Source organism: Heteronotia binoei, chromosome 7 (assembly GCF_032191835.1).
Source record: "Heteronotia binoei isolate CCM8104 ecotype False Entrance Well chromosome 7, APGP_CSIRO_Hbin_v1, whole genome shotgun sequence".
NCBI classification, from domain to species: Eukaryota; Metazoa; Chordata; class Lepidosauria; order Squamata; family Gekkonidae; genus Heteronotia; species Heteronotia binoei.
The window spans coordinates 118,801,239-118,825,500 of record NC_083229.1 but is presented as its reverse complement, the minus strand read 5'-3'; the positions used below and the strand labels follow the sequence as shown (position 1 = coordinate 118,825,500).

General features: G+C 48.6%; 1 protein-coding gene across 1 annotated transcript in view; it reads left to right on the top strand.

Moving 5' to 3' along the window:
* The first annotated feature begins 5,571 nt into the window (after positions 1 to 5,571).
* The window catches only part of TNFRSF11A (TNF receptor superfamily member 11a), a 72,473-nt gene continuing 53,782 nt past the window's right edge, over positions 5,572 to 24,262 (top strand). The window contains exon 1 of the mRNA XM_060244371.1: positions 5,572 to 5,628. Coding sequence (XP_060100354.1) covers positions 5,572 to 5,628 — 57 coding nt within the window. The remainder of the gene's footprint in view (positions 5,629 to 24,262) is intronic.

Here is a 24,262-nt window from a genome sequence, read left to right as displayed (position 1 = left end):
ATGACGGCAGCAGCAGCCACACCAGGCGAGACAAAGAGCGGCTCATTTGACCGACCTTGGAAGGACAGAAGGCTGAGTCAACCTCGAACCAGCTACCTGATTCCAGCTTCTGCTGGAATCAAATTCAGGTCATGAGCAGAGGGCTCTTACTGCAGCACTTCAGCTTTACCACTCTGCGCCACGGGGCTCTTTTGATCAAGGAGAGAGGTGTGCACAGGCTGGGAGGGCTGCAAGCAGGGGGAATCCGGGGAGAGGGAGCCGGTGCGGGGCCCCTAAAAGCGTGGGGGCCCATAGGCCAGTGCCTACTTGGCCTAATTGTTAATCCAACCCTGGAGAGTGGAATTAGGAGGGAGAAGGAACCTCAGGTATAATGCCATAGACTCCGCCTTCCAAAGCGGCCATTTCCTCTCGGGGAACTGATCTCCATCATCTGGGAATCAGTTGTAATTCTGGGAGATCTCCAGGCTACACCTGCCAGCTGACAAAGGAAAGTAAGGTCACCTACTGAAGCAGCACTGGAACTCCCACAATTGCCCGTGCAACGGCTATACAAGTCCTTAATACCCGAATAGCATCTGGTAGCAGCGATACTTAAGCACTTTCCGCTTTGCAGGGTTCCAGTTAAAAGCGACATCCAATTTTAAATATCAGCGTGAATCAGGGATGAGTAACTGACAGATGCTTACAATGGCAGAATTGTCTGCACAAATAAAAAGAGGAAGGAGAGACTTGATGTTCCAGCTTTACAGCGCGTGTATTTCTGGTAACTGCTTCAGAGGAACACAGGTCTTGTCTGAGTAAGGGTCCCCGTGCAGAATATGGAGACTGGCTCAGGTCTTGCCGCTGAAAGTCTGACGTTGCCCAGACAATACAGCCTTGAGTGCCTTGATCAAGAAGGAAAGGAAGGAAAGGGAAGGTCCCCTTTGCAAGCACCAGTCATTTTTGACTCTGGGGTGATGCTGCTTTCACAATGTTTTCACGGCAGACCTTTTTACGGGGTGGTTTGCCATTGCCTTCCCCGGTCATTACACTCCCCCCCAGCAATCTGGTACTCATTTTACCGACCTCGGAAGGATGGAAGGCTGAGTCAACCTCGAGCCGGTTATCTGAACCAGCTTCCGCTGGAATCGAACTCAGGGCGTGAGCAGAGGGCTCCGACTGCAGTACTGCAGCTTTACCACTCTGCGCCACGGGGCTCTTCTGATCCAAGAAGGGGAGAGGTTAAATCAGGGGTGGCCAAACTGTGGTTCAGGAGCCACATGCGGCTCTTTCACACATACTGTGTGGCTCTTGAAGCTCCCACCACCCTGTTAGCTGGCTTGGAGAATGCATTTAAAGTTGCTTCTTTTCCACCTCCCTCTCCTTCCACCATTTATTTTCCTCCCTCCCTCAAATATCTGATGTTCATGTCTTGCCGCTCTCAAACATCTGAGGTTTATTCTATGTGGCTCTCACGTTAAACAAATTTGGCCACCCCTGGGTTAAATCATTCAAGTGGAGGTGGACTTAAATTTCGAGGGTCCTCTACTTTTAAAAACACACGCGCACACACTATATTTCAATGAAGGTAGCTTCAGGCGGGTAGCCACGTTGGTCTGAAGGAGCAGAACAAAGTCTGGGTCCACCTCGAATAAAACTTTGTTGGTCTTAAAGGTGCCACTGGACTCACAACTTTGTTCTACTTTATTTCAGTGTTAGACTAAAGCACATACTGCTGCTATTGCGATATCACCATCTAGGAAGGCTTCTGTGCGCTTGCTTTGAATACTTCCTTGTGAATATGGCTTAAGATGTTATTTTTAAAAAGGTAAAGGTAGTCCCCTGTGCAAGCACCAGTTGTTTCCGACTCTGGGGTGACGTAACTTTCACAGCCTTTTCATGGCAGACTTTTTATGGGGTGGTTTGCCATTGCCTTCCCCAGTCATCTACACTTTCCCCCCAACAAGCTGGGTACTCATTTTACTGACTTCAGAAGGGTGGAAGGCTGAGTCAGCCTTGAGCCGGCTACCTGAACCCAGCTTCCACCAGGATCGAACTCAAGTTGTGAGCAGGGAGCTCGGACCGCAGTGGTGCGCTTTACCATTCTTCAAGGACCCCTCTTTGATAAAGCATTGAAACAGTGCATCAACTGAAAGCTGACAATTGGCTCCGTCAGAGGTGGCTACAAGAAGTCCGCTGTGAATGAACTTTTTACAAGCACTTTGGGATGTAATTTGGCTTCTGAATGAATTTTTGCCGCACTTTTGGTGACCAAGCTCACGAATTGATGTTTGTACTTCTTTGAAAAATATGAAAATGGAATAATATTGTTTGGTTGTTATGGATGAGTGTTTGTTAGTGTGTGAGAGAGTGTGAGTAAGATATTCTATCAGAGTATCATGCCAATTTGTATGAATTGTATGACATTGTAATTAATTTAGAAATACTAAACAATTATTTTGCAATATAAGCATGGGTCGTTTTGTAAAAAAATAGGTGGTGGACCTCATTAGCATATGCCACCACCCCCCACCAGCCAAAAGCAACCTGATGCAAGAAAGGAGATCCAGTCAGCTCAAGCAGGCCTCGCTCACCTGAGGCTCTCCTTGGCCGCCGCCCCCAGTCAAAAGGCCAGCACCCCTCTGAGGTCCTTGTGCTCCCCAGCCTCCATCAGATGTTTTTTTGCCTACAACTCCCATCAGCCCCAGCCACTGGCCATGCTGGCTGGGGCTGATGGGAGTTGTAGGCAAAAAACATCTGGAGAGTTGGCCACTCCCACCCTATGGCAAGCTACCTGCTGCCCAAAATCACAGAAGTGGAGAAAGGGTGGTGCAGGCTTCTCCAGGGGTGAATGAGGGCTGCTGGAGATGTGGCAAAGCCCCTGGTGGCTGGCTGGCTGCCCACTCTCCTAATCCAGGGATTGTTATGCAGCTGCACCTCCTATTCAATGGACAAGGTAGGTGGGGAGGAGGAGGGAGGGGGAACCCTCAGAAAGGTTCAGAGGTTGCGCTGCTGTGAGCTCCTGCTGAATTCAAGGCCTGAATATAATAATTTATTTGAATATTGTGAAATATCCTTTGATGTTATAATCATGGTTACTTTATGGGACATAATTTAACGCAGGGGTGGCCAGCGGTAGCTCTCCAGATGTTTTCCCCCCTACAACTCCCATCAGCCCCAGCCAGCATGGCCAATGGCTGGGGCTGATGGGAATTGTAGGCAAAAAACATCTGGAGAGCTACCATTGGCCACCCCTGGTTTAAGCCATGGGCATGTAGGAATGCCAGCTTCCAGGTGGGAAACAGGAAATTACAGCTCATCTCCAGGCTACAGAGATCAGTTCCTCTGGAGAAAATGGCTGCTTTGGAGGCTGGGCTCTGCAGCATTGCACCCCTTTGAGGTCCCTGTGCTCCCCAGCCTCCATCAGATGTTTTTTTTGCCTACAACTCCCATCGGCCCCAGCCACTGGCCATGCTGGCTGCGGCTGATGGGAGGTGTAGGCAAAAAACATCTGGAGAGTTGGCCACCCCTGCCCTATGGGAATTCTGATGACCCTGAAGCGAGGGGAGGTCCTGGGGGATCCCCTGCCCCCACCTGGGGATTGGCAACCCTAGTCCCACCTGCCTTGCAGGGTGCCTGTTGTGAGGAGAGGATGGGGAGGTGATTGTAAACCGCTTTGAGACTCCTTAAAGTAGAGAAAAGCAGACAATAAAAACCTACTTTTCATCTTCCTGGGATTACAACTGATCTCCAAGTTACCAAGATCAGTTCCCCTGGAGAAAACGGCCACTTTAGAAGCTGTGCTCTATGACATTACTCCCATTGAAGCCCCTCCCCTCCCTAAACCCACCCACCTCAGGCTCCACCCCCAAATCTCCAGGTATCTCCCAATCTGGAGCTGGCAACCGTAATGCCAGGGCTGAGCTGGGCATGGCCGCAAGAAGAAGATTTCCCATAATTCCAAGCAACATAAAGTTGCCTTGCAGCTCCAGCGGGCTAGTTTAAAGAGCTGGGGCCAGTCTCGTCCCGCAAAAGGATTCTCCAACAATGTGCAAAGTTCCAACGACATTACTCACGTTCCTAAATTGCTGTCCAGTTATTTTTCAGCATGTAACTGTCTAAGGCTCTATACCTGGGTCATGGTTAGCCTCTGGACCCAGACGCCAGCATGTGATACCATTTCTTTGGGATCACTTTTTCAAAGAGGCAGCCCACATACACGGCCTGGGTGGCTCTTCCGGCTGCCCCGCCCCCTCTCTGAAACGCCACACAGACTTTTGAATTATTGTTTGAACGTTGTGAGAATACTGAATGTTAACTTAAAACCGTCTGTAATAGTTGTTGTGGCACCTGAAGAAATTTCTGCACTTTAGAAAACTATACTATATTCTTCAGGGCTTTTTTTGGTAGAAAAAGCCCAGCAGGAACTTGTTTGCATATTAAGCCACACCCCCTGATGGGACTATTGTTTCACAAAGAATATTGAATGTTAACTTAAAACTGTCCGTAATAGTTGTTGTGGCACTTGAAGAAATTTTTGCACTTTAGAAAACTGTATTAAATTCTTCAGGGCTTTTTCTACAAAAAGCCCAGCAGGAGCTCATTTGCATATTAGGCCACACCCCCTGATGCCAAGACAGACAACTGCATTCCTGCTCAGAAAAAGCCCTGATATTCTTGCAGTTATTGAAATCCAGTTGAATGGTGTGAATGTTTTCATTATTATTCCACAATTGGATATTGTTGGTATTAGCCTCCAGGTGGGGCCTGGAGATCTCCCGCTTTTACAACTGATCTCCAGGTGGCAGAGAACAGCTCTTGGATATTGTTGGTATTAGCCTCCAGGTGGGGCCTGGAGATCTCCCGCTTTTACAACTGATCTCCAGGTGGCAGAGAACAGCTCCCCTGGAGAAAATGGTGCTTTAAAGGGTGGGCTCTATGAGGGGGGAAGGAAATGTCTGCTGGCACTCTATTCTCTATAGAGACCGATTCCTGTAGGATATAATGGAGGCTTGGGGAGGAGGGCTTGGGGGTGCATCTCAAGCTCCAGAGGGGCTGTTTTTTGCAGCACAGGATCCTGTGTCTCTCCTCAAAACATCCTCCAAGTTTCAAAAAGATTGGACCGGGGGATCCAATTCTATGAACCCCCAAAGAAGGTGCCCCTATCCTCCATTATTTCCATTGGAAAGAAGGCATTTAAAAGGCGCGCGGTCCCTTTAAATCGTGACGGCCAGCACTCCCTTTGGAGTTCAGTCGCGCCCGTCACACCCTTGCTCCTGGCTCCACCCCCAAAGTCTCCTGGCTCCACCCCCAAAGTCTCCAGACTCTTCTTGAAGTGGACTTGGCAACGCTAAGCACAGGGCAGCCTTCGAGGCAGCGACGAAACCACTGAAAGGGGAAGCGGGAGGAGGAGAAGAGGCGGGAGCGCGTGGAAAGAAAAGAAGCCGAGCACCGCACGAACCGCCCGCCGAGTCCTTCGGAGACGCCGTGGGAACTGCAGGCCAGGGGAGGGGCGGCCTTTCTGGGCCTTCCCCCCGGCGGCTGGCGGCTTCCATGTGCCTCCCTCTGCCCTGGGAGGACTCAGCCGCCGACATGCCTGCCGCGGGGCGCCGCTGGCTGCTGCTCTTCTTGTGCCTCACCGACGCCCAGGTAAGGCTGCTCGCGCGGCAAAGGCGCCTCGGGGGCAATGGTCCCTCGAAGCTGCAGAGCAAAGATTCTGCTTGGTGAGCTCCTGGCGTTAAAGTTGCGAGCTGCTGCATCAACGAGTGTGCTCTCTGGGGTGCTCCTTCCTGAGCGAAGACAAAATTGTGTGAGCCGGAGGCTGAAATTCTGTGAGCCACGAGCTCAGCTTAGAGGGAACACTGCTTGGGGGGTGGGGGTCTCTTGCAGCGGGCTGGGGCTTTTGCTCTCCTGGATCATGGACCGGTTGCTCGCAGAACCTCAGCGAGGCGCGATTTGCAGAGACTTGCAGAGAGGGTAGAACCAAGCAGGAGTCAAGTGGTACCTTTAAGACCGACAGAGTTGTATTCAGAATGGAAGCTTTCATGTGCACACTTGATCAGACGAGGCATCTGGTACATATAGCTGGTAGCAGGGGCAACCCTATGCCCCATAGCGCCCTAGGCAGACTCGCTGCCTGGTGCCCCCCAAGAGCCCCCACACCTCCCCCCTCCCTTCAACGCTGGAACCGACTCTAGCACTGCGTTCCGGCTCTCTAAAGCCCCCCCTCCCTGGCCAAACACTCTAGTCAAGGTTAAAACCGCACTGCGGGGCCGGGCTGCACTCACCGTCCGTCCCTCCCTCAGGAACAGTGTCCTGAAAGGGCGACCCCCACTGCAGCTGACTCCTCCCCTGTTCCTGGATGGGAGGGGAGGAGTTCAGCGGGGGTCGCCCTTTCGGGACGCTGTTCCGTGGTTTTAACCACGACTGGAGTGTTCAGGAGGGAGGAGGAGGAGGCACAGGTGGGGAGGGAATGGAGGGGCAGGCGGTGGGGGGCGAAAGGCAAACTAGGTGCTTGCCTGGGGCACCGGGAGGGGGGTGGGGAACCCAATTTTGCGACCCCGCCCTCCCGGCACCCTAGGCAGCCGCCTAGTTTGCCTAGCGGGAGGGCCGGCCCTGGCTGGTAGGTGGTTGTCTAGAATGCAAAATGGTCCAAATTTTAAGTTCCAATGACAGAATAGTAAAATTAACAAATTGAACAAACCTTGGATCTGGGCAGCATGAGCGAGAAACCAATAAAACAGTAACATGTCAAAATGTGAGAATGTCTGTTAATCACTCTATTGTTATAAGCCTGGGCCAAATTGAGGGCATTTCTTTTCTCAGACGTTTTTCACATCCAACTAATTTACCTTTTAACACAGGGGTGGGGAACCTCCGTCCCGATGGCCGTATGCAGCCCTCGAGGTCACTTGGTGTGGCCCTCGGGGATTGCTGGGCCGAACTGAGTCATGTGGCAGCCTCCTGGGGGCTTGGCTGGCCAGTGAGGATCGTGGGGCCCAGCCGCGCTGTGCAGCAGCCTCCTCAGGGCCAGGCAGGGATCACAGGGCCCAGATGTACTGTGCAGTAGCCTCCCTGGGGCCTGGCTGGCCGGCCAGAATTGCTGCAGGGCCTGGAAAAGTTACTGTCACAGTTCAGTTTCCACTTGATTATCCCAGATGGTGTGGCCTAATATGTTAATGAATGTGTGACCTAATATGCTAATATTAAGGGATGTGGTCTAATATGCTACTGAGTTCCTGCTGGGCTTTTTCTACAAAATAGCCCTGGACCTATGCATTTGCCTAGGGTGGCGGGCCTGGTGTGTGTGTGTGTGCGTGTGCCAGACTAGGCTCTCCCCACATGACTTCAAATAGAAAAACAATTATGTGCATTAATTTTGCTGGCCTGAATCATTCTTCCTTGGCGGAGCACTGTTTTTTAAGCTGATAATTTTTTATGGCCCGCGAATGATGTTATAAATATCCATATGGCCCTTGGCAGAAAAAAGGTTCCCCACCCCTGTTTTAACATGTAACATAGATATAGTTTGCCATTAGAAGAAAAATACATTAAAATATAGTGGAAGATGGGTTTAGTATATGTAATGAGATAAACAGCCAATATCCCTATTTTGACTACATCAATACAAAAAATTATTCTGATACACGTTTCTAAAAGAGAAATACATTGGAATACTGTGGATGTATAACCATACTCAGTGAGAGTGGGTTTAGCTTATGTAATTGGGTGAAAGGTGAGGGATCAATTAAGTAAATAAAACAGATTTAAAAAATAGTCAAGATTGGCAGCGGCTCTCCAGGGTCTCAGGACAGGGGCTTTCGTATTACCTCTTGCCTTTTACCTGGGAGGGGAGATTGTACCTGGGACTTTTTGCATACTAAGTAGATGCTCTATTACTGAGCCACAGCCAATACTCCCTCTAAGCTGCGGCGTCTTGTGAGCAAAAATGCTACTTTGTGAGCTACTGGCATTAAAGTCATGAGCTGTTGCATAAATTAGTTTGCTCTGGGGCCATCTTTCCTGAGTGAAGACAGAAATCTGTGAGCCGGAGGCTAAAAAACTGTGAGCCAGCTCACACTAACTCAGCTTAGAGGGAACGCTGGCCACGGCCCCTCCAAAAAGGCCTGGAAAAGTTCTTATTACTTCCGAGTTCTCTCAAGCCTTCTGTATCCAAAATATATACCACCTTGAAGACACCAAAGCAAAGAAGCCATTCTTTGTTAGAAGTCATTCTTTGATAGGCTGAGTCTGTGAGCCCCACAAGATTTGGCAGAAAGCGAGTCTGTAGATGGAGATGTAATAATGTAGTGCTATTGGGAAGAGCCCCGTGACGCAGAGTGGTAAAGCTGCAGTACTGTAGTGGGAGCCCTCTGCTCACGACCTGAGTTCGATCCCTGGCGGAAGCTGGTTCAGGTAGCCGGCTCGAGGTTGACTCAGCCTTCCATCCTTCCAAGGTAGGCAAAATGAGGACCCAGCTTGCTGGGGGGAAAGTGTAGATGACCGGGGAAGGCAATGGCAAACCACCCCGTAAAAAGTCTGCCGTGAAAACGTTGTGAAAGCAACGTCACCCCAGAGTCGGAAATGACTGGTGCTTGCACAGGGGATTACCTTTACTTTTACCTTTAATGTAAGTTCTTGGAGGATTGGCTACATCAAAGGGGTGTGGTCTAATATGCAAAGAAGTTCCTGCTACAAAAAATGTCCTGATTCTGGTGCTTGCACAGGGGACTACCTTTTTTTTATTGGGAAAACAGCGCTAGCAGAATGCATGCAGAAGCTGCCGCCCTTTGGTGTGTCCTGCCATGGCTGGAACTGACCTGTTGGTTCACCCGACAGCGGTCAGGATTGCAGTCCCTCCTAGCTCGTGCTTTTCCAACTGGAAAGCCCTTCAGTGATGTGGCTTTGACCACTTCCCTTGGGAAGCTGCTCTGCGAAGGAAAGTTTCTACTTCAGCATGGTAAACGCTCTTTCGTAAACAGAAGGGCTGGTTGTCAAAAACTTTCCTCGTGGTTGACTTTTTAAAAGCAGACATTCCACCCTCCGTTAGTTTCCTTTTTTTTAAAGACCCATTTTAATTTTCAATTTTGATCCAGTGATCAGAGCAGCCCAAGCTTGCAGAAAGACAATGAATCCCAAATTCAGTCCAGCTGTAAAGGCCAGGTTCTGTCACTAGCAGACAGTGTTGTCTTGCCCAGGGGGGGCCAAACTGAGGCTCTGGAGCCCCATGTGTCTCTTTCACGCATATTGTGTGGCTCTTGAAGCTCCCACTGCCCCATTGGCTGGCTTGGAGAAGGCAGTTCTCTCTTTAAATCACTTCTCCAAGCCAAGCCAGCTGGCAGCTTGGAGAATGCATTTAAAGTTGCTTTCTTTCCACCTCTCCTTCCCACAATCTATTTGACTTCCTGCCTTCCTTTCTTGTGGCTCTCAAACATCTGACGTTCATGTCTTGTGGCTCTCAAACATCTGATATTTATTCTGCGTGGCTCTTACGTTAAGCAAGTTTGGCCACCCCTGGTCTTGCCTGTGAAGCACAAGTTGTGTAGGTCAAACACAACAGTGCTCCTGTTGCATTGTGTTTGACCAAGTTGTGAACCGGGAAGTCTACAGTATGAGTCTTGTCTCTGCGATGGGTACTGTAGGTGGCCTGGGGCCTTCTTCCAGCTAATAATGCTAATAATACTGGCCTGCCTTCCAGGATTGTCGCGAAGGTTATTTTTAACCCCTCTAGAAGTGTTTAGGAGATTGCTATCTCTGTTACCACTGCGTATAGGACCTGTTATCAGTTTGTGCACATGTTATCCTCTCGTTGCTGCATATTTTCTATGCAGGGCGGGGTTTTTTTGTAGCAGGAACTCCTTTGCATATTAAGCCACACACCCCTGATGCAGCCAATCCTCCTGGGGCTTACAGCAGGCCCTGCACTAAGAGCCCTGTAAGCTCTTGGAGGATTGGCTACATCAGGGGTGTGTGGCCTAATATGCAAAGGACTTCCTGCTACAAAAAAGCCCTGTTTTTATGGATGTCATACCTCCTTTCTTCAATGTATCCAGTATTGTGTATCATGCCTAACATGCTGTGCTTGTTCAGATTTCTGTAATCCTAGTTCTAGTGAGTTCAGACGTAGGGTTGCCAGGTCCCCCGGCAGGGGATAGAGCAGAAGAGCTGCCAGACCCAGGTTGAGAAACTCCTAGAGCGGTGATGGCCAAACTCTTTCACACATATTGTGCGGCTCTAGCAGCCCCCACCACCCCATCAGCTGGCTTGGAAAAGGCATTTCTCTCTTTAAATCACTTCTCCAAGTTAAACCAGCCGGCGGCTTGGAGAATGCATTTAAAGTTAAAGTTGCTTTATTTCCACCTCTTCCTCCTTCCCCATCTATTTCCCTCCCTCCCTCCCTCCATTCCTTCCTTCCTTCCTTCCTTCCTTCCTTCCTTCCTTCCTTCCTTCCTTCCTTCCTTCCTTCCTTCCTTCCTTCCTTCCTTCCTTCCTTCCTTCCGTCTTGCGGCTCTCAAACATCTGATGTTTATTCTATATGTGGAGCCAGTTTGGTGTAGTGGTTAAGTGCGCGGACTCTTATCTGGGAGAACCAGGTTTGATTCCCCACTCCTCCACTTGCAGCTGCTGGAATGGCCTTGGGTTAGCCACAGCTCTCGCAGGAGTTGTCCTTTAAAGGGCAGCTGCTGTGAGAACCCTCTCAGCCCCACCCAGCTCACAGGGTGTCTGTTGTGGGGGGAGAAGATATAGGAGATTGTAAGCCGCTGTGAGTCTCTGAGTCAAAGAGAAGGGTGGGGTATAAATCTGCAGTCTTCTTCTTCTATGTGGCTCTTACATTAAGCAAGTTTGGCCACCCCTATCCTAGAGTTTTGGAGGTGGAGCCTGGGAGGACAAGGACCTCAATGGGGGACAGTGCCATAGAGTGCACCCTCCAAAGCCTCCATTTTCTCTCAAGGAGGTGATCTCTGTCATCTGGAGGTGACCTGTAATTCCAGGAGATCTCCAGGTCCCACCTTGAGGCTGGCATCCCCAGAAGCCTCTTCCTGTTGATTGTATCAGTTTACACGGTGTAAGAATATCGGGGGGGAAAGCTGAACTGCGAATATAATAAAATCACAGTCCGTGCGTTGGACCCAGCCAGCTGATTCCTTCCATCTCACTCCCTTGCCCTCTTTATTACGGGCCCCACCCCGCGTGACTTCTGCTCACACCGGTCCCATGCCTTTGACGATCCCCTCCCCTTTTCTGCAGCGGAAAAGCTGACTCTTGCCTCCTGTTATGAGCCAAGATTTGTCCTTAAGGCACTCCAGTTAGTCACCTGGTGAGCAGAAGGTGCTGCTCTCCATATCAGCTTGTTTGCCTGCTGAATAGTTCGGTTTGATGTATGTTGATTAGGGTTGCCAAGTCCAATTCAAGAAATATCTGGGGACTTTGGGGGTGGAGCCAGGAGAATTTGGGGACGGAACCAGGAGCAAGGGTGTGACAAGCACAATTGAACTTCAAAGGGAGTTCTGGCTATCACATTGAAAGGGGCCGCACACCTTTTAAATGCCTTCCTTCCATTGGAAATAATTGATAGGGGCACCTTCTTTTGGGGCCCATAGAATTGGACCCCCTGGTCCAATCGTTTTGGGAACTGGAGGACATTGGAGGCACTGAATGCTATGCTGCAAATTTGGTGCCTCTGCCTCAAAAAACAGCCCCCGCAGAGTCCCGGATTCCCACAGATCAATTCTCCATTATTCCCTATGGGAATCGGTCTCCATAGGGAATAATGGAGTGCCCAACAGACATTCCCCTTCCCTCCCCCGCTTTCTGATGACCATGAAGCAGGGGGGAGGGCCTCCAAACTGGGGGATCCCGTGCCCCACCTGGGGATTGGTAACCCTAATGCTGATGTATGTTGAACTTGCTTTTCAGGCCTCTCCAAAAATTGGCTGCCTGAAACGGCTTGCTGAAATGAAAAGCACCAGCTCTTCATTTAGGGTTGCCAGGTCTGGGACACCTAGAGACTTTGGGGGTGGATCCAGGAGAGGGTGGGTTTTGGGGAGGGGAGGGGCCTCCACATGGTACAGTGCCCTAGAGCAAGGGTGTCAAACTCATTTGTTATGTCAGCCGGTTCTGACATAAATGAGACCCTGTTGGGCTGGGCCATGCGGGTCATAAAAGGTAATTCCAGGTAGCAGAGTTATAAACTTTATAAAGGACACAGAGAGACACAATTAAACTTAAAATGAAACATGATTAAAACATTAGCACTCATTTGTCCTTAAGGTGCTTTCTTTGTATCACTCCCATGGGATCCTAGGAACTGGGCAAAGGAAGCTCTGGCTTTTTCCTTCCTTCCCCAGGGGACCAGGAGGGGAGGAACCTCCACCAATAGAAGGAAGAGAGACTTGGCTCGGTAGCTCTGCTGTGCGACTGAGAGAGCCTGGCAAAGCAAGCACTCCCTTCACCTTTTCCTTCCCAAGGGAGGAGCCTCAGCCAATGGAGAACATAGAGACTTTGCTCTGTAGCTCCTGTGCAATTGGCAAAGCAAGCTGCAGTGTAGAAGGAAGCACGAAAGAGGGGGAAAGAAGCAGGCGACAGCCAGTTGCCAGGGACCTGATAGGAGCCCTCTAGAGGCCTGATTCGGCTACCGGGCCACATGTTTGACACCCCTGCCCTAGAGTCCACCCTTTCAGGCAGCCGTTTTCTCCAGGAGATCTCCAAGCACCACCTGGAGGCTGGCAACCCTGTCTGTATTCAGTTTTTAAACATGTTAGGCTGTGGGGAGAACTCACTGAGAACAGAAGGATGTGCGTCTGTCTGCTTTTCTCCCTCTGGTGCTGCTGATGGGAGCAGAGGGGAATCACTTTCCAACGGAGATCCCCTCCTGTTTCTGTCAGCAGGGCCATCCGGAGGGGCACCTGGCCTTTCGATCCCGTCTCTGGCGTTGTAAGTAGCCATTGTGGTCATTGGGAAGAGGGGAGCTCCCAGCCGGAAGCTGGCAAGACAGAAGGGCGGCCTGTCGTCGACTTGTCGAAAGTGCTTTGCAGCCCCGGTTAGAAATCCGCCTGTAATAACAAGACAGATCCCCGTTCTGTAATTTCCTGGTATTGCAGAGTGCAGTTTGGCCCCCAATCAAACGAGCGCTCCTTCCAACAATGTGAAATGTGCAACTCATAACATGCATTTAGGAATTCACAGTTTTCCCAGGTATTCCAGTTCCCATCTACAGCTAACGTGCAGGCATATGCTAACGCTGCTTGCACAATGTTCTGTGAGGATCTGTTCACAACGATACAAGTTAACCTAGAAGAGTGTCTGGATAGTTCAGCCTACGACAGTGAAATCCTGTGCCATCCTAGATCATGTACATCCATGAAGCTGCCTTATATTGAGAGGGACCACTGGTCTGTTAAGGTCAGTATTGCCAGCGTGGTGTAGTGGTTAAGACTGGTGGGTTCTGATCTGGAGAGCTAGGTTTGATTCCCCACTCCTCCATCTGAAGCCTGTTAGGTGACCTTCGGCCAGTCACAGTTCTTTCAGAATTCTCTCAGACCCACCTACTTCTCAAGGTGCCTGTCATGGGGAGAGGAAGGGAAGGTGATTATAAGCCACTTTGAGACACCTGAGGCCTGCTGGGTGGACTCGGGTCGGTCACAGTTCTCTCAGAATTCTCTCAGACCCACCTACCTCTCAAGGTGCCCCTTGTGGGGAGAGGAAGGGAAGGCGATTATAAGCTGCTTTGAGACACCTGAGGCCTGCTGGGTGACTTTGGGCCAGTCACAGTTCTCCTAGAACTCTCTTAGCCTCACCTTCCTCACAAGGTGCCTGTTGTGAGGATGGGAAGGGAAGGCGTTTGTAAGCTGAGACTCTTTAAGGTAGAGAAAAGTGGGGTATAAAACCTTCTCTATATTCTTGACTTGCAGTGGATCTCCTGGGCCAACTATGGTCTGTGTTCCTTTAACTAGATATGCTAGGGATTGAATCTTGGGTAGGGGTATGTAAAAAATGAGGTTTTTAAAGATTTGTGTATAATTGAAATCCTCCCCCCCAAAAAAATTGGTATTTGCTGATATTTCTGAATCCCAATACCAGTATAGTATTTGAATTTGGGATTTTCCAGAAATCCCAATTGTTTCTAGTTCCATTATCCCCTGTGGGGACCATTATAATGAATGGACCTGATGAAGAATCAATCTGGGGGTATCTGGGGCTCAGTGGAGGTATTTTTTGAGGTAGAGGCAGCAAATTTGCAGCATTGCTGCTGGTGCCTCTCCTCAACCCCTCCCCAAGTTTCAAAAAAAAACTGTACCAGGAGGTCCAATTTTATGGGCCTCCAAAGATGCTTCCATTCTTCATTGGTTTCAGTTGAGAAAAAAATGTTTAAAGGGATTGCAGTCCCTTTAAATGCCTTCTCCAAGCACTTAAAGGGCAACTGCAATCCCTTTAAACACCCTTTAATTTCAGCTATCTGGCAGTCCCAAAAAATCCTGAAAATTTTCAGTTTTGAGGCTTGGCCATTTTGCATAGCTGAAAAAATATCTATATATCTGACTAAAAGCATAGCCAGAAAATACCAATAAGGTATTTTCCAGATTTTTTTTTTTTGCTCAGATATAGCCAAATGCACACCCCTAATATCAGGCCCTCTGCATGCAAAGCGGTCAGTCTGTTGAAGAGTCGCAATTTCTCCCAGGTACATAGATACGCAGACAATAGATCAACGTATAGGTTGCAGTACATATTTATGCAGTGGGAATAGCCTAAAGTTATCGCACCATGCCACAGGGATTAACTGATTGTAATAGGCATGTTTATGCAAAATATGTTTGTAAAAGAAAGCATTTGTGTCTCTTCCTTTATAATATTTTATATCTAGTATAACAAAGCATATTCCCTGTGTATGCTTCATTTTGCCTAATTAGTAAAAAAAAAATATCTGGTTATTGTTACCTTTTAGAATTTTCCACACGTTAAAATGTTTCAATCTCCATTTTAAAATCAAAGAGTATACCGGACTGTTGCTAGAATTATAGAAGCCAGGTCTAAAATGATCAATCTAGCACCTCTCTCTCTATTTTGTGATTCTGTATTTCTACCCCATAAGAGAAAATTGCATCTTAAAAAAAATCCAAACAAATACCAAAAAGCCTGGAGCAGGCCAAACAGCAGCTCCAGAGCCGCATGCAGCTTTTCCCCACATATTGTGCAGCTCCTGGAGGTCAAGGAGGAACTTAATGCAGGCTTACTCTCAAGTAGAGGTGCTTAGCATCAGGACCTCAGTCAGCCTCTGAGTGCTGACCCATAGACAAGCAACTGTTCTACCATGTGTGAAGCAGGGAAGGAGGAGGAAATAGACTTGCAAGCTCTTCTCCTCCACCACAGAGGTTGCCCAGAGACCTAGATCAGAGAAAAGAGCACAAGAGCTGAGGGAGCCACTGGAAGGAGGGACAGAATTAAAGTGCTTCCTAGCTCTTGTAGGAGCTGCATTTACTAACCTTGTTGTCAAGGGAAAGAGAGATGCACAGTGATGCAAACCATGATTTAAATAGCACATGTGTGTTTCTTTCTCCCACTGGTGCCAAAAAAATTATTCCCTAACCTTCCCTATGCTGGTCTTATGGGGACTGTTATTCCCAGCTTTTGTTTTGTTTTTTTTAAAAAGTCTCCTCCTAACATGGTTATGTTGTAAAGTGCATGCATATGTATTTTATCTTTCTGTGCAAAAAAAAGTATGAAGAGCAGGGCTTTTTTTGAGCAAGAACGCAGTTCCGGCTGGCTTGGTGTAAGGGGTGTGTGGCCTAATATGCAAATTAGTTCCTGCTGGGCTTTTTCTACAAAAAGCCCTTTGTGAAACATGGTGATGTCAGGGGGTGTGGCCCTATATTCAAATGAGTTCTACAAAAAAAGCCCTGATGAAGACTATTAATAAAGACATGTGTGTAATATTTGTTCATGTCTTGCGGCTCTCTAACAACTGACATTTCTTTTTTGTGGCTCCTACGTTAAGAAACTTTGACCACCCCTGACCTAGAGCATGATCATTGGTGCATTTACATTCTTCCAGTGAGGTGCAATACTTCTTTTAGCTGCTACTGGAAGAATGTAGGTTGAATTCTACCAGGTTGTTTGCTAGTAACAGAGGGAGAATGGGTGATCTCACCCGATTCTGCCTTCTCCCTACAGTTCTGTCCTGCATGGCTTTTTGTCTGCACTGCATTGCGTTTTGGGAGCCCTCCTTCTTCTGGTGTCAGCAAAAGAATTGATAGGATCCAATCCAGTATATCCACATTCTTTACCATTTCCAAGAGGATTTTCTCAGAACATTCTACTAATTCATATGCCATCATATTGCCCAGAAGTCTAGTCATTTCCATTTGCCATGGGTTGTTAAATGGAATAACAATGGGACGTCACAGGAGGTGGCTTCCTCAATTCATATTTTCTTTAAGGTTGTTGACAAATGCATGGGGAATTAGTGACTTCCTGCTAGCAGGACTGATTTCTCACTTGGTTTATCATTGTTGATTAGTTGACTGAATGATCTGCAAACGGAAAGTATGAACAGACTTCCCTGGAGAAGTATTGTAGCTCGGTAAACACAGCACACCTAACCAGCTCTGTATGTTCAACATAAAGCAATGCATGTAGCCAGGCCTTGAATTCAGCAGGAGCTCACAGGAGCACAGCTCATGAACCTTTCTGACGGCCCCTGCTCCTCCTCCCCACCTAGCTTGTCCACTGAATAGTAGGGGCAGCTGCATAACAATCCATGGATTAGTAGAGCGGCCAGCCAGCCAGCCAGCCAGCCAGCCAGCCAGCCACCAGGAGCTTTGCCATGCCCCCAGCAGCCCTCATTAACACCTGGAGAAGCCCACACTCCACTCTCCGCTTCTTATCTGATTTGGGGTGGCGGGTGGCTTGCTGGCCTTTTAACTGGGAGGGGAGAGCCCAGGTGAGCAAGGCCTGCCTGGGCTGGCTGGATCTCTAGCCAGCCCAAGCAGGCCTCGCTCACCTGGGGCTCTCCTTTCTTGTGCCAGATTGCTTTTGGCTGGGGGGGGGGTACATATGCTGATGAGTTCTACTCATGAGCTCCACCACCTATTTTTCTACGAAATGACCCCTGCATGTAGCAGAAGGAGCAGGGTCACTAGCCTTGTGACCGCCCTGCCCATAGGCTTCCCAATCCCCAGGTCCCAGCGGAGGATCCCCCGCTTTTTCAGGCTTCCCCCTGCCCCCAGCCAGCTGGCCAGTGAGGAGAAGCCCCGCCCCCACAGCCACCATGTATCTCTAGAGCTCCGGCAGGTTTAGAAACCTGCAAACAGGTCCTGTTTTAAAATGTGCGTGTGTGTTTCTGTTGTTTGTGTGCCTTTAAAGTTGAGCAGGAAACAGGAAGCACTTCATGGGGATGGGTCAGCAGCAGCTTCCGTTTGTTTTGCTTTCATTTTCAGAACAAGTAACCAGACCCAGTAAGTGTGTGTGTGTGTGTGAGAGAGAGAGGGTTGCCAATCCCCAGGTGAGCAGGGGAAACTGAAGCAAAAGCTACCATGACTAACCAGCCTCCCAACAAAAAAACCAAACAATTTGTACCAATTAATCGAAGAATTATATATTTAAGTTATCCAGCAGACAATTCCATAAGTCTTTTCATGCGAAATAAGGAACGAGTTCACCAGAAACCAGCCCTATCTTTCCAGCAATTAATGTCAGCTTTTATCAGGAAAATCCAGGTGAACTTGAGAGAAACATCCAACAATCCAGTGTTTTTCAATATATGCAGCCAGTAGTTATTATGGCGACAAGGTCATACTGGCATCCTTGTTTCACATTTAGCTTTCTCAAGCTGCAGCAATAAAAGTATAACATTATGTAAACAGTAACATTATAACTAGATAAATATCACCAAATCTTTTTCTTTCCCAAAATTGCACCTATGTACATACAATCAGTTTAAAAATACACACCTTCTCACAAATAGGTTAAATCACAGGGTAATCACAACTTTTCACACCGAACAACACTTCAATCGTGATATAGTTAGAAGCTTACTACTGCTTATATATACACAGGTGTATTCACTTAAGCGTTCCTTTAAAGATACAGTATTCCTAATTACAGTAATGTCCATAATTCATTGATTAATTGGTACAAATTGTTTGGTTTTTTGTTGGGAGGCTAGTTAGTCACGGTAGCTTTTGCTTCGATTTTCCCTGCCTGTCAATTGCCGTGATTCTCTGTTTTGTTGCTCATACTCTGTTGAGAACGTCCTCTTGGAAAGATTATTTAGCATTTTCGGATTCTGACAAAAATTAAATCTTAGCTACAGTAGTGTCCTCTTTAGAGGTTCAACAAGATATTGGTAGCACTACATGGTCTAATTTTCCAGAAATTGACCATACCATTGGAAAATGTTACAAGCGACAGCAGTTGGAATAGGAAGTAATTTTTTGAAAGCTCGTCAAAGCAAAAGCGAAATGTGGGATTAAGTACAACCGCGTAGCGAATTATATTTGTGCCTTGCTGTACAAGATAAAGCCGTTTGGAGCTTCGGTCTCCATAAAAGACTCCACCGTTAGGATGGCCACCCGCACCCTTCCGTTATGAAAATTGGACATTTATTTGTGGTTTAGTGACTATGGGTGACTGGGTGATGTTCCTTTAATGTTTAGTTCTGTATGAATCTGTTGGTGACTATTTGAGAAATTTTTACTGGCAACAGTCTTAGTAAACATTTTGTATAAATTTAGAGGCTGGTTTTCTTGGAGGTTTATACCTTTTTCCCTGCTACGTTATCCGCATTGCTCTTTTTTGGTTGCACAATCCCCAGGTGGGGGCAGGGGATCCCCCGGTTTGGAGGCCCTCCCCTTGCTTCAGGGTCGTCAGAAAGCGGACGGAGGGGAGGGAAATGTCTGCTGGAAACTCTATTATTCCCTATGGAGACTTGTTCCCATAGAAAATAATGGAGAATTGATCAGCAGGTATCTGGGGCGGCTATTTGCGGTAGAGGCACCAAATTTTCAGTATAGCATCCAGAGCCTCTCCCCAAAATACCTCCCAAGTTTCAAAAAGAGAGGACCCTGGGAATGTATGAAAAAGTTGCAGACCACCCACTTTCCATCCCCATTTTGGCTCAGCATGAGTTTCAGAGAGATTTTTCTGAAAACAAAGTTACTTCAGAAGAAGAGGCAGGTTGGGGGGAGTGCCCTGGAAGTGACATCACAGGGAAAGGTGGAGTTTTGGTTCAGTGTGCCCTGGAAGTGACACCACAGGAAATGACATAATTCCTGTCTACCGGCTCCACCCCCAAAGTCTCCTTGCTCCACCCCTGAATTTTAGTGGGCCGTGAAGAAGAAGTGTAAAAATAACCAGGCCATGGGAAAGAAAAGTTTGGGAAACCCTGCCATAGGGTATAATGGAAAATTGATCTGCAGGTATCTGGGGCTCTGGCAAAGCTGTTTTTTGAGGCAGAGGCACCAAATTTTCAGCATAGCATCCAGTGCCTCTCTCCAAAATACCTTCCAAGTTTCAAAAAGATTGGACCAGGGGGTCCAATTCTATGAGCCCCCGAAGAAGGTGCCCCTATCCTTCATTATTTCCAGTGGAGGAAAGGCATTTAAAAGGTATATGGTCCCTTTAAACGTGATGGCCAGAACTCCCTTTGGAGTTCAATGATGCTTGTCACAATCTTGCTCCTGGCTCCACCACCACCCCAAAGTCTCCTGGCTTCACCCCCAAAGTCCCCAGATATTTCTTGAATTGGACTTGTCAACCCTAAATTGGATCAAGCACTGGGATTCCTGGATGAAATCTGGGGGCTTTTTGTGTGCGTGTGTGTGCATTCATGTCCATGTGTTGTCTATGTATGAAAGGCCCAAAATCTATCCCTTCACAAAATGTCTCAAGATTCACTGCTACAATTGCGTCTTCTCATATTTGCTCTATAAAAGTGGCACTTCCTCTATGAGTCTTACTAGAGTTTTGGGTTTCAGCCACAGACTACGACAAGTTCCGCATTCTAATGTTGTATATAGTGTTTTTTTCCTTGAAAAAAAGAGGGGCTGGAACTCTCGAGATGGAAATGAAGGAGAGACACATCGGTGCCCCTCACGAGCTTTTAAACATTTGTTGAGAATTTTGTTTCCGCAAAGAGGTTTCCCCAGAAAAAAAAAGCCCTGTGTAATATGTAGAACACTTTTTGTCTTCTGCCCAAGGCTGGCCCTGCCATTAGGCAAACTAGGTGATTGCCTAGAGCACCAGCCTTCTGGGGGGGTGCCAAATTGGATGACCCCATGTGACTTGGTGATGTTTTCTGTTGGGGGGTGGGGTGGGACGCCAGAAGTTAGACTTGCCTACGGTGCCAGACGGTCTACGGCCAGCCTTGCTTCTGCCACATGCTCTGATATGCTGGGGCAGGGGGGTGGGGGGGGGGGTGGTATGTGCAATAGGGTTGCCAAGTCCAACCCCAGAAATATCTGGGGACTTTAGGGGTGAAGCCAGGAGACTTTGGGGGTGGAGCCAGGAGACACTGGGGTGGAGCTAGGGGGAGGGGGGAAACGGTGCCGGGGAGCGTGGCGAGCCGTCTCAGAGCGGGCGACGCCGCTGCACCGTTGCCGCCTCTTCTCCGCTCGCCGTGGCTGCTCCTCCGAGATGGGCTCAGCCTGAGCCCATCTTGGAGGAGCAGCCACGGCGAGCGGAGAAGAGGCGGCAGCGGCGCGGCGGCCTCGCCGGCTCTGCCTCTGGGGTGGAATCAGAGGGGGGGTGGAGGCGGGCCAGGGGCGTGGTGAGCCGCGAGTCCAGGTCCTAGAAGGGCCCGGATTTGCGGCTCGCCATGCCTCGCCCTCCCCTGCGCTGCTGCCGCCTCTTGGCTGCTCCTCCGAGATGGGTTCAGCCTGGGCCCATCTCGGAGGAGCAGCTGCGGTGGGCGGGGAGGGGGCGGCAGCGGCGCGGCGGCCTCACCCGCTCCGGGATGGGGCGGCTTGCCATGCTCCCTGGCACCGTTTCCCCCCTCCTCCCGCTTCCGTTTTTTTGGGGGAGCGGGGGAAGAGGGTGGAAATCCTGGGGTCCCCCGCCAGGGCGGGAGGGTTGGGAAGCCTAATGTGCAAAGACTCAGGGCCTCCAATGAAGCTGATGGGAAGGAGGTTCAGGATGGACAAAAAGAAATCCTGCTTTACAAAGACATCAATTAAAATGTGGAATTCACTGCCAGAGGATTTTGCGATGGCCACAGGAATAAAAACTTTAAAAGGGGATGAGATGGATTCATGGAGGATAAACATATCAGTGACTACTAGCCATGGTGACTCCATGTTCAGATACAGTCAACTTCTGAATCCCAGTGCTTTTAAATCTCAGCAGGCTTAGAGGAAGCTTGCAAAGAACTGTTCGTGTTTTGGAAGGTGTGTGTGTACCTTTAAATCTCAGCGTGACGAAAGCTGTATGGGCAGAGTGAGCAGGCAGAGCCACTGTGAATGTGTGGAACATGTGAAGCTGATCTCTGCCAGCTGGAAATCAGTTGTAAAAATGAAAGGTTTTCTGTTAGTCTGAAAAGTTGGTTGAAATACAGCAGATGGTTACGTTCAGCAACTCCCATGCATAAATTGCCCCAGTGGAATCACAAAAATGTGTGCTTGGAAAGTGGGTTTATTTCACAGTTATGAGTGTGTGTGTGTTTGCTTTCATTTAGCAGAAGTGCAGTTGCTGGGGGATGAGGAAATGAAGATTGTATTCAGGGGAACTGCACTGCTATATTTTTATTTATTTATTTTAAGGAATGGGAAAGTCTCCAGGCTCCACCCCCAAAGTCCCCAGGTATTTTCCAGGTATTTTCTGAGTGGGACCTGGCAATCCTACTTGCACCCAGCGCCTTGTGTCAGAATTCCAGAGGTGCCCACAAGCTCGAAAAGGCTGGGGACCTCTGAGCTACCACTTATAAGCCAGTATGATGTAATGTTCAGAGTAGGGTGCTAGAATTATATTTGGCTCCATGTTTATTGCCTTGTATGTTTGATCCAACTGAGCAAACAGCAGCCCCACAAGGCCATTTCAGGCCAAAAAAAATCACCTCTCTTGCACCCCTGTCACTGCTGTCAGCCTAAACTGCCTCACAATGTCACTGTGAGGATAAAACAGGGGAGGGGAAAACCATGTTAGTTGCCCTAACCTCCTTGAAGTAAGAACGTGATAGCTTAAAAGAGCTCTGAGCACTTGAGAAAAATGTTGTGCAATACTTTATATTTTTACAGTGACTTCAAGTGCTTTGCACATTATTGCAGTCTTAACAACCTTATAAACCAGGTATTATTATTCCCATATTGAAGATAAGGGACTGAGCTAGAGAGAAAACAACCGACTTGAGACAGCTGATAAGATTCAAAGCAGAAGTTTTTCAGGTCATCATGGCTCATCTACTATGCTATGCCATAGAGCAGGGGTCTCCAACCTTTTGGAGCCTGTGGGTGTTAGAAGAACAGGCTGACGATTGTCTCTTGCTCAGTCCTCAAAGACTACAAACACCATAGAGCAAGTCAGATAGATAGGTTCATATCAGTCTCCTTCCTGCCTGCTACCATTGACCCTCTCTGATTGGTAGAATGTAATCTCAGGGAATTTCCTTCCTGTTTGTTCTCCTCCTCTTCCTTCTTCTTCTTCTTCCTTCCATGCATCAGGAGGAACAGCATGGTCTCTCCTCCTGCTCTGAACTAAACAGATGGCCTACTATAATCCAAAGCCATCCAGTTAGTTAGAATGGTTTAGTTACTCTTTCTCAACACTACACTAGCATGTTATCTTTCTTTTCAATAAATCCGCCAGCATTGGTTTCTTAACTTAAAGCAAAGGCTCTCTGTGCAGATTGTGAGATAGTGAGGTAACCATTAGACTAGGCCACTGCTGCGCTGAAGCTCAGAAGGAGCACTCTGCTAAGTGAAAGAAAGGACAGCTGTCTGGCCAGTCCAACCATCCTAAACTAGGCCCAACAGCGGGCACATTTGGACTTCTGATGCGGCTTGGTGGAAGCAGCAACAAGATGGTGGCCGCGGGAGGCAGAGCCAGCCACAAAATGGTTGCCACACTTTAAACTCAGTAACCCACTTTGCTGTGGTGGCAGCTGCTACCAAAGCAACATTTAAAAAAAAATCTCCACAGCCAATCAAATCTCCAGTAGTCAGTCAGAAGCCTTGCTGGTTAAAAGCCCCCTCCCCCCCCCGGCCCACCTACCCAGAAAAGGTGTTGGCAAACACCGTGGGGACCATATTGGTGACCCCTGACATAGAGTTATTTATTTGGAGCTATCCATACTAATCCCAGGGCAATTGTAGTACGTTGTATGGACCAGGAGAGCCAGTTTGGTGTAGAGGAGAGCCAGTTTGGTGTAGTGGTTAAGTGCGCGGACTCTTATCTGGGAGAACGGGGTTTGATTCCCCACTCCTCCACTTGCACCTGCTAGCATGGCCTTGGGTCAGCCATAGCTCTGGCAGAGGTTGTCCTTGAAAGGGCAGCTGCTGTGAGAGCCCTCTCCAGCCCCACCCACCTCACAGGGTGTCTGTTGTGGGGGAGGAAGGGAAAGGAGATTGTGAGCCGCTCTGAGACTCTTCGGAGTGGAGGGCGGGATATAAATCCAATATCTTCTTCATCTTCTTCTTTTTTTGTAGCAGGAACTCCTTTGCATATTAGGCCATACCCTTCTGATGTAGCCAATCCTCCAAGAGCTTACAGTAGGCCCTGTACTAAGAGCCCTGTAAGCTGTTGGATTGGCCACATCAGGGGTATGTAGCGTGGCCTAATATGCAAAGGAGTTCCTGCTGCAAAAAAAGCCCTGGAGACTTTGAGATCACACAAGAGATTTGGCCTGACCTAGCCACACCTCCCTCCAGATGTATTGTGCACAATCACTTACACACACCTGCCCTCTAAATACCACCCATACTTATCTCATTGTAGGACAGGCTGGGACCAGATTAAATAGCTACCGGGAATTCCCAGCAGCAAAGCTGTAAAGCCCATTCAAGCCGCGTTTCCCTGCTGTCTGAATGGTTGGGGCGCACGATGCACCTGCCCCCCCCCCCCCAGTAGCAGTCTGAATGCTCCTCTTGCACATGTGTGGCACAAGCCTCTCCCGGCAGCAGAGTGAGGACTGTGTGATAGTGGCGGCACGCATCAAAGAGCACCGGCTTTTTCAAAGCCGGGATCCTGCCGCACCAAATTCCCAGTGTGACCCCTCCCGCTAACAGCACCACCGTAAAACAACTTTATTTCTGAAATGGAGTTTTTTGTTCCCTTCCGGAATGGTCTGATAACGTTG